The sequence below is a fragment of the Neoarius graeffei genome, chromosome 28 (genome assembly GCF_027579695.1).
Source record: "Neoarius graeffei isolate fNeoGra1 chromosome 28, fNeoGra1.pri, whole genome shotgun sequence".
Classification (NCBI taxonomy): domain Eukaryota; kingdom Metazoa; phylum Chordata; class Actinopteri; order Siluriformes; family Ariidae; genus Neoarius; species Neoarius graeffei.
In genome coordinates, this window is record NC_083596.1 from 10,776,360 (window position 1) to 10,791,294 (window position 14,935).

Below are 14,935 nucleotides of genomic sequence, written 5' to 3' on the forward strand. Positions count from 1 at the left end.
AGAAATCTGTTTCCTCCCCTCTAGGTGCTGAAGTGTAAGGTCTTCAAGATGTGATAGTGGTGGTTCATTTACTACATTCTTATGTTTAGATAGAAGAAAATGTTTCAATTGCAGATACTTAAAAAAATGTTTTCTAGGAATAGCGTATGCTTGGCACATCTGATCAAATGTAAGAAGATTACCATCCATCTAAAGGTCCTCTATTTTTTGCGCACCATTATCTGCCCAGATTTTGAATCCACCAGATGGAAGGAGTGTCTCCAATATGCTGATGTGCTTTGTACCAGACGTCAACAGTGTTTCTGAGGAAAGGGTTCCCTGTTAATCTTTTTAGCTTCTTTGGGTATGCAGAATACATATACAGCCTTAATTAGGGTGACCAGATTTCCCTAGTCTGAAACCGGGACACTTTTGGGCGCGACCATGCTCGCACACGCACACCTTTTTTTTTTTTTTTACGTAAACGTGACACTCAGAGAGGTCTCATCTCATCTCATCTCATTATCTGTAGCCGCTTTATCCTGTTCTACAGGGTCGCAGGCAAGCTGGAGCCTATCCCAGCTGACTACGGGCGAAAGGTGGGGTACACCCTGGACAAGTCGCCAGGTCATCACAGGGCTGACACATAGACACAGACAACCATTCACACTCACATTCACACCTACGGTCAATTTAGAGTCACCAGTTAACCTAACCTGCATGTCTTTGGACTGTGGGGGAAACCGGAGCACCCGGAGGAAACCCACGCGGACACGGGGAGAACATGCAAACTCCGCACAGAAAGGCCCTCGCCGGCCACGGGGCTCGAACCCGGACCTTCTTGCTGTGAGGCAACAGCGCTAACCACTACACCACCGTGCCGCCACTCAGAGAGGTGCTCTTATCATTTTGTTGAAGCTCACATTTATCAACATCTCACATGAAATAAAACAAACAGGCATTTTGTTACCTAGTAGCATAGTGGTATACAGATCAGTTAAATTATGGTCAGACAGCAGATTTTGTAATGGCTGAGAATAGGCCAGGCTATGTCCATAGGCCACATTTAAACTGATTTATTTCACCTATTTGTGAGACACCAAGAAGAATGCATATGCACATGTAGGCTATATCTCTAAAATTGTATGCACTATAGCATGAACTTAAAAAGTAGATATGTGACCTCAACATAGCCTAGGTCAGAATCAACCTTACTAACCATTCCCCACAACTGAATGAATAAAGCAAGAAGATGTGTACAAAAGTGAACACTTTAATGGAAGGTGCAACAAACTGTTCAACACAGCAATATGGCCAAACTGTCAGAATGGTATGTTAAACAGAAACAAAAAAGAGACAAGTGATTTGAGAATATATACCTATGGAAGCTGAGAGAGGCCCTTCATATAATCCTTTCTTTTATTCACCTTGTTATCCCGAGATAACGACATAATTAATTCAGGATCTCGAGAAAACAACACAACTAATTCGAGATCTCGAGAAAACAAAACCGTTATTCCGAGATCTCGAGAAAACAAAACAATTATTTCATGATCTCGAGTAAACAGCTGAGAAATGGTTCATTCAGGTGCGCCAAGAGACTTGTGATATGCTGACTTTGGGGCTATTTCTCATTCTGTATAGACGCAACTTTGGTCATTAGAATGTCTGGAATAATCGATCACCTAATAAGGCAATACTTTGATCAGGGGTTGGCACAGGGAAAGATTGCATTAAGTCTTTTAATAAGGGATAATTTCAAAATTAGTCCGCGGCACCTCCGCAGAAGACTGGCCCGGCTTCGTCTCTACCGACGGAGATACAGGGATCCAGCTGAGATAATGAAATAACAGTTTTGTTTTCTCGAGATCTCGAATTAGTTGTATTGTTTTCTCGAGATCCTGAATTAATTATTTCGTTATCTCGGGATAACAAGGTGAATAAAAAAAGATTATATGAAGGGCCTCTCGTGGCTTCTGTAAATATACACTCAAACAAAACAGCAATAAAGGAGGAGAGGGGCGGCAGCCCGAGGAAAGCCCCCACAGGAGCGCACAGCATTTGCAACATAGGCTACCCAACTCAGTACAAGAACAAAACACTTACAGTGTGTGCAGTAGGCTTCATGCGCATTGTTCTGCACCTCTCGGAGGAAGGGGTAGGTGCCCTGTAAATCTTTGGAAAATTGCTGCGGCATTACTGCTGCTAGCTGCTCGACAAAGAACATTCGCGCCAGTTAATGTTTATTTTATTGTTGCATGGCAACCCGTTCTGTTGTCTGGAATAATGTGACTAAATAAACACCCATGCCACAGGGCCAGGGGGCAGTAACCAGGAAAGTTTGCGATTCCTGTCAAGTCATCAAAATAGTACATGCAGACATTTCTCCACTAATGATTCCCACGCTGCTCAGTCGCAAACGTCGCGAGTGGCAAAAACCGGGACATATCCGTGTCCCGACAGACTTTTGTCGGGACTCGGGACACACAACCCCAAATCGGGACTGTCCCGGTAAAACCGGGACGTCTGGTCACCCTAGCCTTAATGGGAGGTTTGGTACTGATGCCTGCTCAATATTCACCCAGGCTGGAGGGGCCTCCAGTGAGAAAACATTGCAGAACGTAACTGGGCAGACCAATAATACAATTTCAAATTTGGAAGCCGTAGCCCTCCCCTCTCATATGGCAAGTACAGCAATCTGAGCCTCAGTCTAGACTTTTTGTTGTTCCAAATGAATTTACCAAAAGTACTATTAAGCTTGTCAAAAAATGAACCTGGGAGTGATTGAAACAGGTATAAAAATTTTGGTAATATACTCATTTTAATCAGATTTATACGGCCAATCATTGATATGGGCAACGTCAACCATCGATCCAATGTCTCACTTACTTCGGCTGTTAGTGGATCATAGTTTGCTGGGATGATCATTTTAATTTCGGGAGTAATTTTGACACCAAGATAGATGAATCCTTCCTTTGCATTAGAAAAGGGGGTTTTTATGACCGGTTTCAGTCTCTCTTCTTTATTTAAAAACAGGATTGATGATTTTGCATTATTACCCAGAGAACTGCCCAAACAGTTCAATCTGTTGTAAAAGATGTGGGACACTAATTGACAGTTTAGTTAAAAACACAATCGTCAGCATACAAGGATATTTTATGCTCCTGTTCTCCTAAACAAATGCCCGATATGTCCGTCTGTGTCCTTATTGCCATAGCCAGTGGCTCTATGGCCAATATAAATAAAATAACATAGGTGACAGAGGGGGCGGCACGGTGGTGTAGTGGTTAGCGCTGTCGCCTCACAGCAAGAAGGTCCTGGGTTCGAGCCCCGGGGCCGGCGAGGGCCTTTCTGTGCGGAGTTTGCATGTTCTCCCCGTGTCCGCATGGGTTTCCTCCGGGTGCTCCGGTTTCCCCCACAGTCCAAAGACATGCAGGTTAGGTTAACTGGTGACTCTAAATTGAGCGTAGGTGTGAATGTGAGTGTGAATGGTTGTCTGTGTCTATGTGTCAGCCCTGTGATGACCTGGCGACTTGTCCAGGGTGTACCCCGCCTTTCGCCCATAGTCAGCTGGGATAGGCTCCAGCTTGCCTGCGACCCTGTAGAACAGGATAAAGCGGCTAGAGATAATGAGATGAGATGAGGTGACAGAGGGCACCCCTGGCGAGTAGATCGCTCCAAGGTGACTGGTTTAGAGACTATACTATTTGTCATGACATTGGCTGTTGGGCTTGTATATAAAATCTGAATCCATTTAAGAAATTTCTGTCCAAATCCATATCTCAGCAGAACATTAAATAAGTATGGCCATTCTATTCTATCAAACGCTTGCCGGGCATCCAGTGAGAGTAATGCTGTATCTTTTGCATCAAATTTTTCATGAATTATATTAAGAACTCGTCTAATATTGTGAAATCCTTGACGTTTTCGGACAAAACCATTCTGATCATTATGAACTATGCATGGGATATAAGGGTCCAGTCTCCTTGCTAAGACTTTACAAAGTATTTTTGTGTCACATCCGATAAGACTTATCGGTCTAAATGAGGAGCATTCTATGGGGGTTTTTCCTGGTTTCAAAATCAATGTTATCATTGCTAATCTTAAGGGGAGGGTGGGAAAGTTCCTGTTTGATAGGATTCTTCAAACATATTAATGAGCGGGATTAATAGTTTTTCTTTAAATGTTTTGTAGATTTCAATTGGGGCGGCACGGTGGTATAGTGGTTAGCGCTGTCGCCTCACAGCAAGAAGGTCCGGGTTCGAGCCCCGTGGCCGGCGAGGGCCTTTCTGTGCGGAGTTTGCATGTTCTCCCCGTGTCCGCGTGGGTTTCCTCCGGGTGCTCCGGTTTCCCCCACAGTCCAAAGACATGCAGGTTAGGTTAACTGGTGACTCTAAATTGACCGTAGGTGTGAATGTGAGTGTGAATGGTTGTCTGTGTCTATGTGTCAGCCCTGTGATGACCTGGCGACTTGTCCAGGGTGTACCCCGCCTTTCGCCCGTAGTCAGCTGGGATAGGCTCCAGCTTGCCTGCGACCCTGTAGAAGGATAAAGCGGCTAGAGATAATGAGATGAGATGATCTGTGGCAACCACAGTCACGGTACACAGACCAAGTACATGAAAAGTCCGTATTATTAGGTGGAGGTCAGTAATTCAAAAGTACAGCTCTAACAGGGATGATTTGAAAACAGGGAGGCTACGGAATTTATCTGGGGAAAAATATTTACATACATAGTTCCATGGTTTAACAATCCTATTGATTGTTTCCGTAGCCCCCTAACATTCCAGCTCGTAACTTTTATATCAGAGATATTCTGAGTGACTGAGTGCTCCATATACAATGTGGTACAAGTCAGTTATACAGGGAAAAGGAGTAAGAAATGTTTCTGCTGCATTGAGTGCACGACATACGGAAAGAAAAAAGAACACCATATATACACTTACATATATAAACATTTAAACACCTTGTTTCCCCTCCCTTACTCAGAACACAACCTGGAGGGTTTATGCCGATCCACTACACAAACTAGCTCCATAGGCGACCAGAGGAGTCCACCAACCACGCACCTTGTATTCCAACAATATATAGTCAACTTACATTGTAAAATAATTTGAAATAAAGAAATAATAAATAATAAATAAATATATAATAAATAAAATAGACACTGAGTATGTATGTCAGTGTTGCCTGTTATAAATTCTCATTCAGGTCCAAAGACTTCCAAAGTCCATAAGGTAATAATGATCATTAAATGAAATTAAGCAAAAAAAAAAAAAAAATAGAAAGAAAATAAATAAATACAAAATAAATAAAAAGAAAAATAATAATAATAATTAAAAAATAAAAATAAAAACTCCTGGGACTCATTGCAGGGTTACACCATACCTCTTAAACAAGCAGTGTCAGCTGGTTTCCATGGTGAAAGTAGTAAACGGGTCTCATACCTCACCACTGGCTTCATCCAATCCCTCAGACATGTTTACTGTGAAAGTCCTCCGCCTCTTTTGGTGATGAAAATGAGTGTATCCTCCCGTTATGGAGGACTCTCATTTTGCACGGGTTAAGCTGAAATCCACGAAAAGTTCCCTTTTCAATGAACATTTTCTTTATTGCGTTGAATCCAAAGCGCTGTCGCATGGTCTCGGCTGAGAGGTCCTGGACGAAAAAAAGTTTGTTTCCCTCATGCATGATGTCACGCTGTTTAACGGAGCGAAAAACAAACTCCCGGTCTTGAAATTTCAGGAACCGAATGAGAACCGCTCTATCCTGGTTTGGTTTCGGTGGTGCTAGGGTTCAGTGGGCTATCTCTAGGATGAAGGTTCTGTCAGTGTCCAGCTCCAGCCAGCATGTTCTGTATGAAATCAAGTAGCGTTTGGTTGCCTTCAGCACCCTCCCGTAGACCGGACAACCGCAGGTTATTCCTTTGACTTCGATTTTCAAGGTCCTCGGTCTTAGTTTCCAGATAGGCGATCCGCTTCATAGCGTTGGTCAAGTCAGCGGCATTTTTTTCCAGCTGCTCCTCTGCTGACATTATTCGGTTTTCAGCTTCTTCCACACGGGTGGTGTTAGCAGCTACATTTCGCTTCACTTCTGACATACTGTTTTCCAAAGCAGTGACAGAGTTAGCCATCTTACCCAAGCAGTCATCTATACTGTCTAGTTTAGATCCGAACTCAGAGCGAAGTGACTTAAGTTCATTAAGCACCGCCGACAGGTCCGCCATGCTACTTGTACTTTCTTCGTCTCGTTCAGCCAGTGGAGTGCTGATTTTCGGCCTCTGGGAACCACGTTTTCGAGTGAAAAAGTCACTGTCTTTGACTGTAGCAGCTTTAGACATAGTCCCAGTTCAATTGGTATTGTTGACTTACAGTTTTAAAGTTATTTAATGCGTAGTTGTACGGAGCATCCACATTAAGCCTCCATCTTGGTCCGTTGCCCCCACTGTTCCCAGCTGACATTCCTGTTAAAGGTGTTTCAGGTGAAATTAGCATCCCTTCTTCCTTTTCATCTTCATCCGACAAGCTTTCATATTTTAAGTCATAAGTTATATTCCTAAAAAGTACCATTTTCCATGTCCACTGATGATGTCGCTAACAATAATGTAGTCACGGTTTCGAACTAGGAATTGAAACTAGATAGAAACTGTGACTTAAGTCACAGAAATTTGAGCTAGCTGACCTTTGTCAATTGAAAGTCAAGGTCATTTTGCTGAACACAATAAAAAAGCTGATTGAAAAAATCATTAAAATTGACAGAGTTATAAGTGATTGGGGGAAAAAAGCCAGTTTTTTCATGGATCATTCCAGTTCGGTGATCCAGATCAGCACCAAAAGTCATAGCAATGTAAATCAATCCAGAGGTATTCTTCATGTGAAATTTGGTGTTGACTGGTTGAAAATTGAGGGAGAAACAGCATCATAAAAAACATAAGAAGAAGAAGAAAGTAGAAAGATCCTGAGTGAGAGTAACAATTTGCGTCAACAATTTGATGAACACAGCTGATCAACGTCCTGTGTGAAACGTTCTGAGGCAGTTATACTAAGTATTAGCACTCTTGGAACACCATTTAACCAACTGAATTTGTGGACTGTACCTAACTGTTGTATAAATATTGTATATAGTAATATAATACTGTACAACATACTGTACTATTCATCTGATAACTCCAATTGACTGAATTGTATCCTTAATTCCGAACATATTTTTTCATGTTAGATATGTGGGAGTCTGAAACTATATTACTGCTCATAAGTAGGGTTGAAAAGAAAATATAGTGCTAGTTTGAACCCTTTTTTAATGTGAAATAATGACAATAAACAAGTGAATGTGCTATTTTCATGAAATGCAATGAAACAAACCATTAGATTAAGCAAGTGTAAAGGTAAATAGGCTTGTTCTGTTTTAAAAAGGAAATTAGCAAACTAACACTGCTTAGCATTTAGAATTTGTAGATTAATTTCACTACATTTTTTGTTTGCTAATTAAAAATGTATCTGAGAGGAGCTTGGGAGGTTCTAGCATGAATAGCTACAGTGGTGCTTGAAAGTTTGTGAACCCTTTAGAATTTTCTATATTTCTGCATAAATATGACCTAAAACATCATCCGATTTTCACACAAGTCCTAAAAGTAGATAAGGAGAACCCAGTTAAACAAATGAGACAAAAATATTATACTTGGTCATTTATTTATTGAGGAAAATGATCAAATATTACATATCTGTGAGTGGCAAAATTATGTGAACCTCTAGGATTAGCAGTTAATTTGAAGGTGAAATTAGAGTCAGGTGTTTTCAATCAGTGGGATGACAATCAGGTGTGAGTGGGCACCCTGTTTTATTTAAAGAACAGGGATCTATCAAAGTCTGATCTTCACAACACATGTTTGTGGAAGTGTATCATGGCACAAACAAAGGAGATTTCTGAGGACCTCAGAAAAAGCGTTTTTGATGCTCATCAGGCTGGAAAAGGTTACAAAACCATCTCTAAAGAGTTTGGACTCCACCAATCCACAGTCAGACAGATTGTGTACAAATGGAGGAAAATCAAGACCATTGTTACCCTCCCCAGGAGTGGTTGACCAACAATGATCACTCCAAGAGCAAGGTGTGTAATAGTCGCCGAGGTCACAAAGGACCCCAGGGTAACTTCTAAGCAACTGAAGGCCTCTCTCACATTGGCTAATGTTAATGGTCATGAGTCCACCATCAGGAGAACACTGAACAACAATGGTGTGCATGGCAGGGTTGCAAGGAGAAAGCCACTGCTCTCCAAAAAGAATATTGCTGCTCGTCCGCAGTTTGCTAAAGATCACGTAGACAAGCCAGAAGGCTATTGGAAAAATGTTTTGTGGACGGATGAGACCAAAATAGAACTTTTTGGTTTAAATGAGAATCGTTATGTTTGGAGAAAGGAAAGCACTGTATTCCAGCATAAGAACCTTATCCCATCTGTGAAACATGGTCGTGGTAGTATCATGGTTTGGGCCTGTTTTGATGCATCTGGGCCAGGGCAGCTTGCCATTGTTGATGGAACAATGAATTCTGAATTACACCAGTGAATTCTAAAGGAAAATGTCAGGACATCTGTCCATGAACTGAATCTCAAGAGAAGGTGGGTCATGCAGCAAAACAACGACTGTAAGCACACAAGTTGTTCTACCAAAGAATGGTTAAAGAAGAATAAAATTAATGTTTTGGAATGGCCAAGTCAAAGTCCTGACCTTAATCCAATCGAAATGTTGTGGAAGGACCTGAAGCAAGCAGTTCATGTGAGGAAACCCACCAATATCCCAGAGCTGAAGCTGTTCTGTACGGAGGAACGGGCTAAAATTCCTCCAAGCCGGTGTGCAGGACTGATCAACAGTTACCGGAAACGTTTAGTTGCAGTACAAGGAGGTCACACCAGATACTGAAAGCAAAGGTTCACATACTTTTGCCACTCACAGATATGTAATATTGGATCATTTTCCTCAATAAATAAATGACCAAGTATAATATTTTTGTCTCGTTTGTTTAACTGAGTTCTCTTTATCTACTTTTAGGACTTGTGTGAAAATCTGATGTTGTTTTAGGTCATATTTATGCAGAAATATAGAAAATTCTAAAGGGTTCACAAACTTTCAAGCACCACTGTAGATAACTTAGCAAGCTCTATGCTAATACTTGGGTAGTAAGGTAACTATCCAACAGTAATATGGGGGAACCCACCACACACATATATTATATAATTTATATAATGTCTCAACCAACATCTGAAAACATATTTCTGGCCAATTATTCAAAATCTTTCTATCAACTAACTAGTTAGACAGATAAACAGCTAAAGAAGTCGAGTCAAACCTTACATGACACAGCATCTTTTCTGATATCTTGCTCAACCCTGGGCCCATTTTTTTGAAATATACAAATATAGCGCTAGTTTGAACCCTTTTTTAATGTGAAATAATGACAATAAACAAGTGAATGTGCTACTTTCATGGAATGCAATGAAACAAACCATTAGCTTAAGCAAACTAGCACTGCTTAGCAGTTAGAATTTGTAGATTAATTTCACTACTTTTTTTTTGTTTGCTAATTAAAAATGTATCTAAGAGGAGCTTGGGAGGTCCTAGCATGAAGAGCTAGATAACTTAGCAAGCTCTTTGCTAATACTTAGGTCGTAAGGTCACTATCAAACAGTAATATGAGGGGAAAAAACAAACAAAAAAACCAAACACACCACACACATCTCATCTCATCTCATTATCTCTAGCCGCTTTATCCTTCTACAGGGTCGCAGGCAAGCTGGAGCCTATCCCAGCTGACTACGGGCGAAAGGCGGGGTACACCCTGGACAAGTCGCCAGGTCATCACAGGGCTGACACATAGACACAGACAACCATTCACACCTACGGTCAATTTAGAGTCACCAGTTAACCTAACCTGCATGTCTTTGGACTGTGGGGGAAACCGGAGCACCCGGAGGAAACCCACGCGGACACGGGGAGAACATGCAAACTCCACACAGAAAGGCCCTCGCCGGCCACGGGGCTCGAACTTGGACCTTCTTGCTGTGAGGCGACAGCGCTAACCACTACACCACCGTGCCGCCCACCACACACATATTATATAATTTATATAATGTCTCAACCAACATCTGAAAACATATTTCTGGCCAATTATTCAAAATCTTTCTATCAACTAACTAGTTATACAGATAAACAGCTAAAGAAGTCGAGTCAAGGTTTACATGACACAGCATCTTTTCTGATATCTTGCTCAACCCTGGGCCCATTTTTGAAATATACAAATATTTTTGTCACGATCATGACAGATCACTTTCAGGTCGATATAAAGACAGGCTTTCGAACAACCCAGAGATTGTATGAACAGTTTGTGAAACATCCATTCATCTGAGGACTGAGGAAATGCATCATGGTTTTTTTTTTTTTTCATGCTGTAGGTGAAATCCCTGAACAGCACAGACTGCACCGTGGGTGATGTCGTCACTTCTCAGTCGTATGAGATGCAAATACAGTGTGTTGTAACTACAGCGTGTCCTCAGTGTCCCTTAAGCGAGGTCATCGTAGTCCCACAAGGTAAAATCATGACATAATTTTCAAAAAGTAGAACTAAATTGCATAGCTCATTTTATACAACAGCGCTGTTGAATACTTGAATCTGATTCATCATCAAATATAATTGATTAATTTTCCATAACAAAAGCTCTGAAAGTAGCGCCAGCTACAATGTGCTCGTTCTGATCGCTCATTCACAGGGAGTATAATACAGCCGACAGTGGACACGCCACGTAATCTAAGGTTAATAATAAATGAATGGTTAAAAATCATTAAAAGTCACATTTAACAAAGAAAAATGTATATTTAACAGTTATTCCACGAAATCGAGTCGTACATGAGCTGATAGCTGATGAGACGCGTAGCGCCAAGTCGTCTATAAACCGTATACGACGGAATTGAGTGGAATAACTGTTTTATTCTATCCACATTCACTGGATTTTAAGAAACAGAGAATTTTTATTTTTATTTTTTGCAAATCCGATAAATAAAAACTTTATACAAAACGTCCGAGAAAATAATTTCCGCTTAGAATGTAATGCTTGGTTCACACATTGGTGTTTCAGCCTTGCGTATATACAGCATATCAGGATATGTGGCAGTAAGAAAGGAACGTCACAGCATCCTCAGCTTACGTAGCTAATACTCTAGGATGCGTAACATGATCTCCTTGTACGCCAGGGTGCGGCGTATTTTTAAGTCCGTCCTTAAAAATCCGTAGCACATATGTAGCAGGTTTGATACATCAAACATACGTCACGTGTATGCCGTAAAAACAAAAGCTACGCAGCAGTGACACAGTGGGAACGTTGCTCGAACACCTGTTACGCTGTGCGAATGCTTTAGTTGACGTGTCTGATGAAGGTGGCTCTGAGGCTGGCTGGGTGGATGCGGCTGATGTCTTCCCTCTTCCCTTGCCCTTCTTGGGTCCTGACTTCTTCGCTGGCATGATGCTTTCTTGACTGTGACGAATGACGACAAACGCAGCGTGGGGCCCCCTTTTAGACCCACCTGTGAACGCCACGGCAATGCATCATACGCCACGCGTACGCCTCAGTACGCCATAACTTTATGTCCCTTGAACCCCATACAAACCCCAGATACGCCACAGGAACACCACAGAAACGTCACACATACACCGTGTACATCACAGGACTTTAATTTTGGACAAAATACGCCTCATTTCTTGCCGTTTGACCCACACGCCACTTACGTGGCAAGATACGAGACAGTGTGATAATAGCCTAAACAAACCAGCGAAATAACAGTTACAATTTGTAAAAAATGCTATAATAATAATTCTTGAAAAATAAAAAAGATATGTTCTTACCATCAAATACTTTCATTCCATATTTTATTGCTATTTTTGTAATTTTGGGGGCATTTTGTTTTCAAGTAGAGTTTTTATTTCATCCCTGGTTGGTTCAGCAACACGCTCTGCCATTTTGTTTTTCTCTACTCATGGTATATGTGCTGATATCCGAAGAGCACGTCGGATGCAATTTTTGCTTTAAGAATGTTAATGGAGAAGTACAGAGAAGGCCAGAGAAAGCTGCATTGTGTGTTTGTAGACCTGGAGAAGGCATACGATAGAGTGCCGAGAGATGAGTTATGGTATTGTATGAGAAAAAGTGGAGTGAATGAGAAGTATATTAGAGTGGTGCAAGACATGTATGAGAACAGTGAAACAGCAGTGAGGTGTGCAGTTGGAACAACTGAATGGTTCAAGGTGAAGGTGGGACTCCATCAAGGATCTGCTTTGAGTCCTTTTTTGTTTGCCATAGTGATGGATAGCTTGACGGACGAAGTGAGGCAAGAGTCACCATGGAACATGATGTTTGCGGATGATATTGTGATATGTGGTGTAAGTTGAAAGGAGGTTGAGCTGGGTTTGGAGAGATGGAGGTATGCATTGGAATGAAGAGGAATGAAGGTGAGCAGTAGGAAAACAGAATACATGTGCATCAATGAGAATGGGGATGAGAGTGTAGTGAAGATGCAAGGAGTATACGTAAAGAAATTTGGTGAATTCAAGTACCTGGGGTCAACTGTGCAGGAAAATGGGGGCTGCGATAGTGAGGTGAGAAAGAGAGTGCAGGCAGGGTGGAGAAGGATGTCGGGAGTCATTTGTGATCGGAAAGTCCCAGCAAAAGTGAAAGGTAAGATGTATAAGAGAGTAGTGAGACCAGCTGTGATGTATGGATTGGAGACCGTACCCTTAACGAAGAGACAGGAGGCAAAGTTGGAGGTGGCGGAGTTGAGGATGTTAAGGTTTGCGATGGGAGTGACGAGGTTGGACAGGATAAGGAACGAGCACATCAGAGGGACAGCACATGTGGAGAGCTTGGGAATTAAGCTAAGAGAGATGAGACTGAGATGCTATGGGCACATCCTGAGAAGAGATGCAGAGCATGTGGGAAGGAGAATGTTGAGGATGGAGCTGCCAGGCAAACGAAAACGAGGAAGGCCAAAGAGGAGATACATGGATGTGGTGAGAGAGGGCATGAAAGTGGCAGGTGTGGTAGAGAAGGATGGGGAAGACGGAGCAATGGAGATGAAAGATCCACTGTGACGACCCCTAATCGGGACCAGCCAAAAGAAGAAGATCCTAGTAGTAGAGTAACCAATCAAAGTGCGCGATTGCTCATATCCAGTGAATGTGTATAGAATAATCATTGATATGGCGTTTCTGTACAGAGATGTTCAGTGAACGTTTATAGAACGAGTCTCCAGTTTCAGTGCTTTGTCACAGTCAGTTACATTTCCTCGATGGGAAAGTCTTCAGAACAGGCACTGCAAAAAATTATATCTTAGCAAGTGAAAATATCTTGAAAATAGTTCAAACGATCTAGCATTTCCTATTAGAAGAATACAAAACACCAATTCTGAGATTATTAAACCTAGTTCTAGATTGCAACCAACTTATTCTAAGATGTCTTATCAAGTAAAAATATCTGTCAATGCAGCAAGATAATTTCAATAGTATTAAGTAATTTTCTCTTCAAATTCAGTTTTCAATTTTTTGCAGTGGGTGATTTTTAAACTTTCTGTTTTTCTATCCGAAACAAGACAAGCTGCATTCTCTCTCTCGAGAGAGAACAGAAACTGATGAAAGAGCAACTATTTATATCTGATCATAAGCGATAACCAAAACTAAGTTCAACAAATGGAAAAAAGCATGAGATGTCATTCTATAGCACTTTAGAGTATGCTGATGATGTTGATTATTTTCCTACAGTGGTGCTTGAAAGTTTGTGAACCCTTTAGAATATTCTATATTTCTGCATAAATATGACCTAAGACATCATCAGATTTTCACACAAGTCCTAAAAGTAGATAAAGAGAACCCAGTTAAATAAATGAGACAAAAATATTATACTTGGTCATTTATTTATTGAGGAAAATGATCCAATATTACATATCTGTGAGTGGCAAAAGTATGTGAACCTTTGCTTTCAGTATCTGGTGTGACCCCCTTGTGCAGCAATAACTGCAACTAAATGTTTGCGGTAACTGTTGATCAGTCCTGCACACCGGCTTGGAGGAATTTTAGCCCGTTCCTCCGTACAGAACAGCTTCAACTCTGGGATGTTGGTGGGTTTCCTCACATGAACTGCTCGCTTCAGGTCCTTCTACAACATTTCGATTGGATTAAGGTCAGGACTTTGACTTGGCCATTCCAAAACATTCACTTTATTCTTCTTTAACCATTCTTTGGTAGAACGACTTGTGTGCTTAGAGTTGTTGTCTTGTTGCATGACCCACCTTCTCTTGAGATTCAGTTCATGGACAGATGTCCTGACATTTTCCTTTAGAATTCGCTGGTATAATTCAGAATTCATTGTTCCATCAATGATGGCAAGCTGTCCTGGCCCAGATGCAGCAAAACAGGCCCAAACCATGATACTACCACCACCATGTTTCACAGATGGGATAAGGTTCTTATGCTGGAATGCAGTGTTTTCCTTTCTCCAAACATAACGCTTCTCATTTAAACCAGAAAGTTCTATTTTGGTCTCATCCGTCCACAAAATATTTTTCCAATAGCCTTCTGGCTTGTCCACATGATCTTTAGCAAACTGCAGACGAGCAGCAATGTTCTTTTTGGAGAGCAGTGGCTTTCTGCTTGCAACCCTGCCATGCACACCATTGTTGTTCAGTGTTCTCCTGATGGTGGACTCATGAACATTAACATTCAGTTGCTTAGAAGTTACCCTGGGGTCCTTTGTGACCTCACTGACTATTACACGCCTTGCTCTTGGAGTGATCTTTGTTGGTCGACCACTCCTGGGGAGGGTAACAATGGTCTTGGATTTCCTCCATTTGTACACAATCTGTCTGACTGTAGATTGGTGGAGTCCAAACTCTTTAGAGATGGTTTTGTCATCTTTTCCAGCCTG

General features: G+C 41.5%; 1 protein-coding gene across 2 annotated transcripts in view; it reads left to right on the forward strand.

Moving 5' to 3' along the window:
• The window catches only part of LOC132876147 (uncharacterized), a 57,644-nt gene that overhangs the window by 22,988 nt on the left and 19,721 nt on the right, over positions 1-14,935 (forward strand). For both annotated transcript variants that reach the window (XM_060913439.1, XM_060913440.1), the window contains exon 7: positions 10,421-10,556. In XM_060913439.1, coding sequence (XP_060769422.1) covers positions 10,421-10,556 — 136 coding nt within the window. The remainder of the gene's footprint in view (positions 1-10,420; positions 10,557-14,935) is intronic.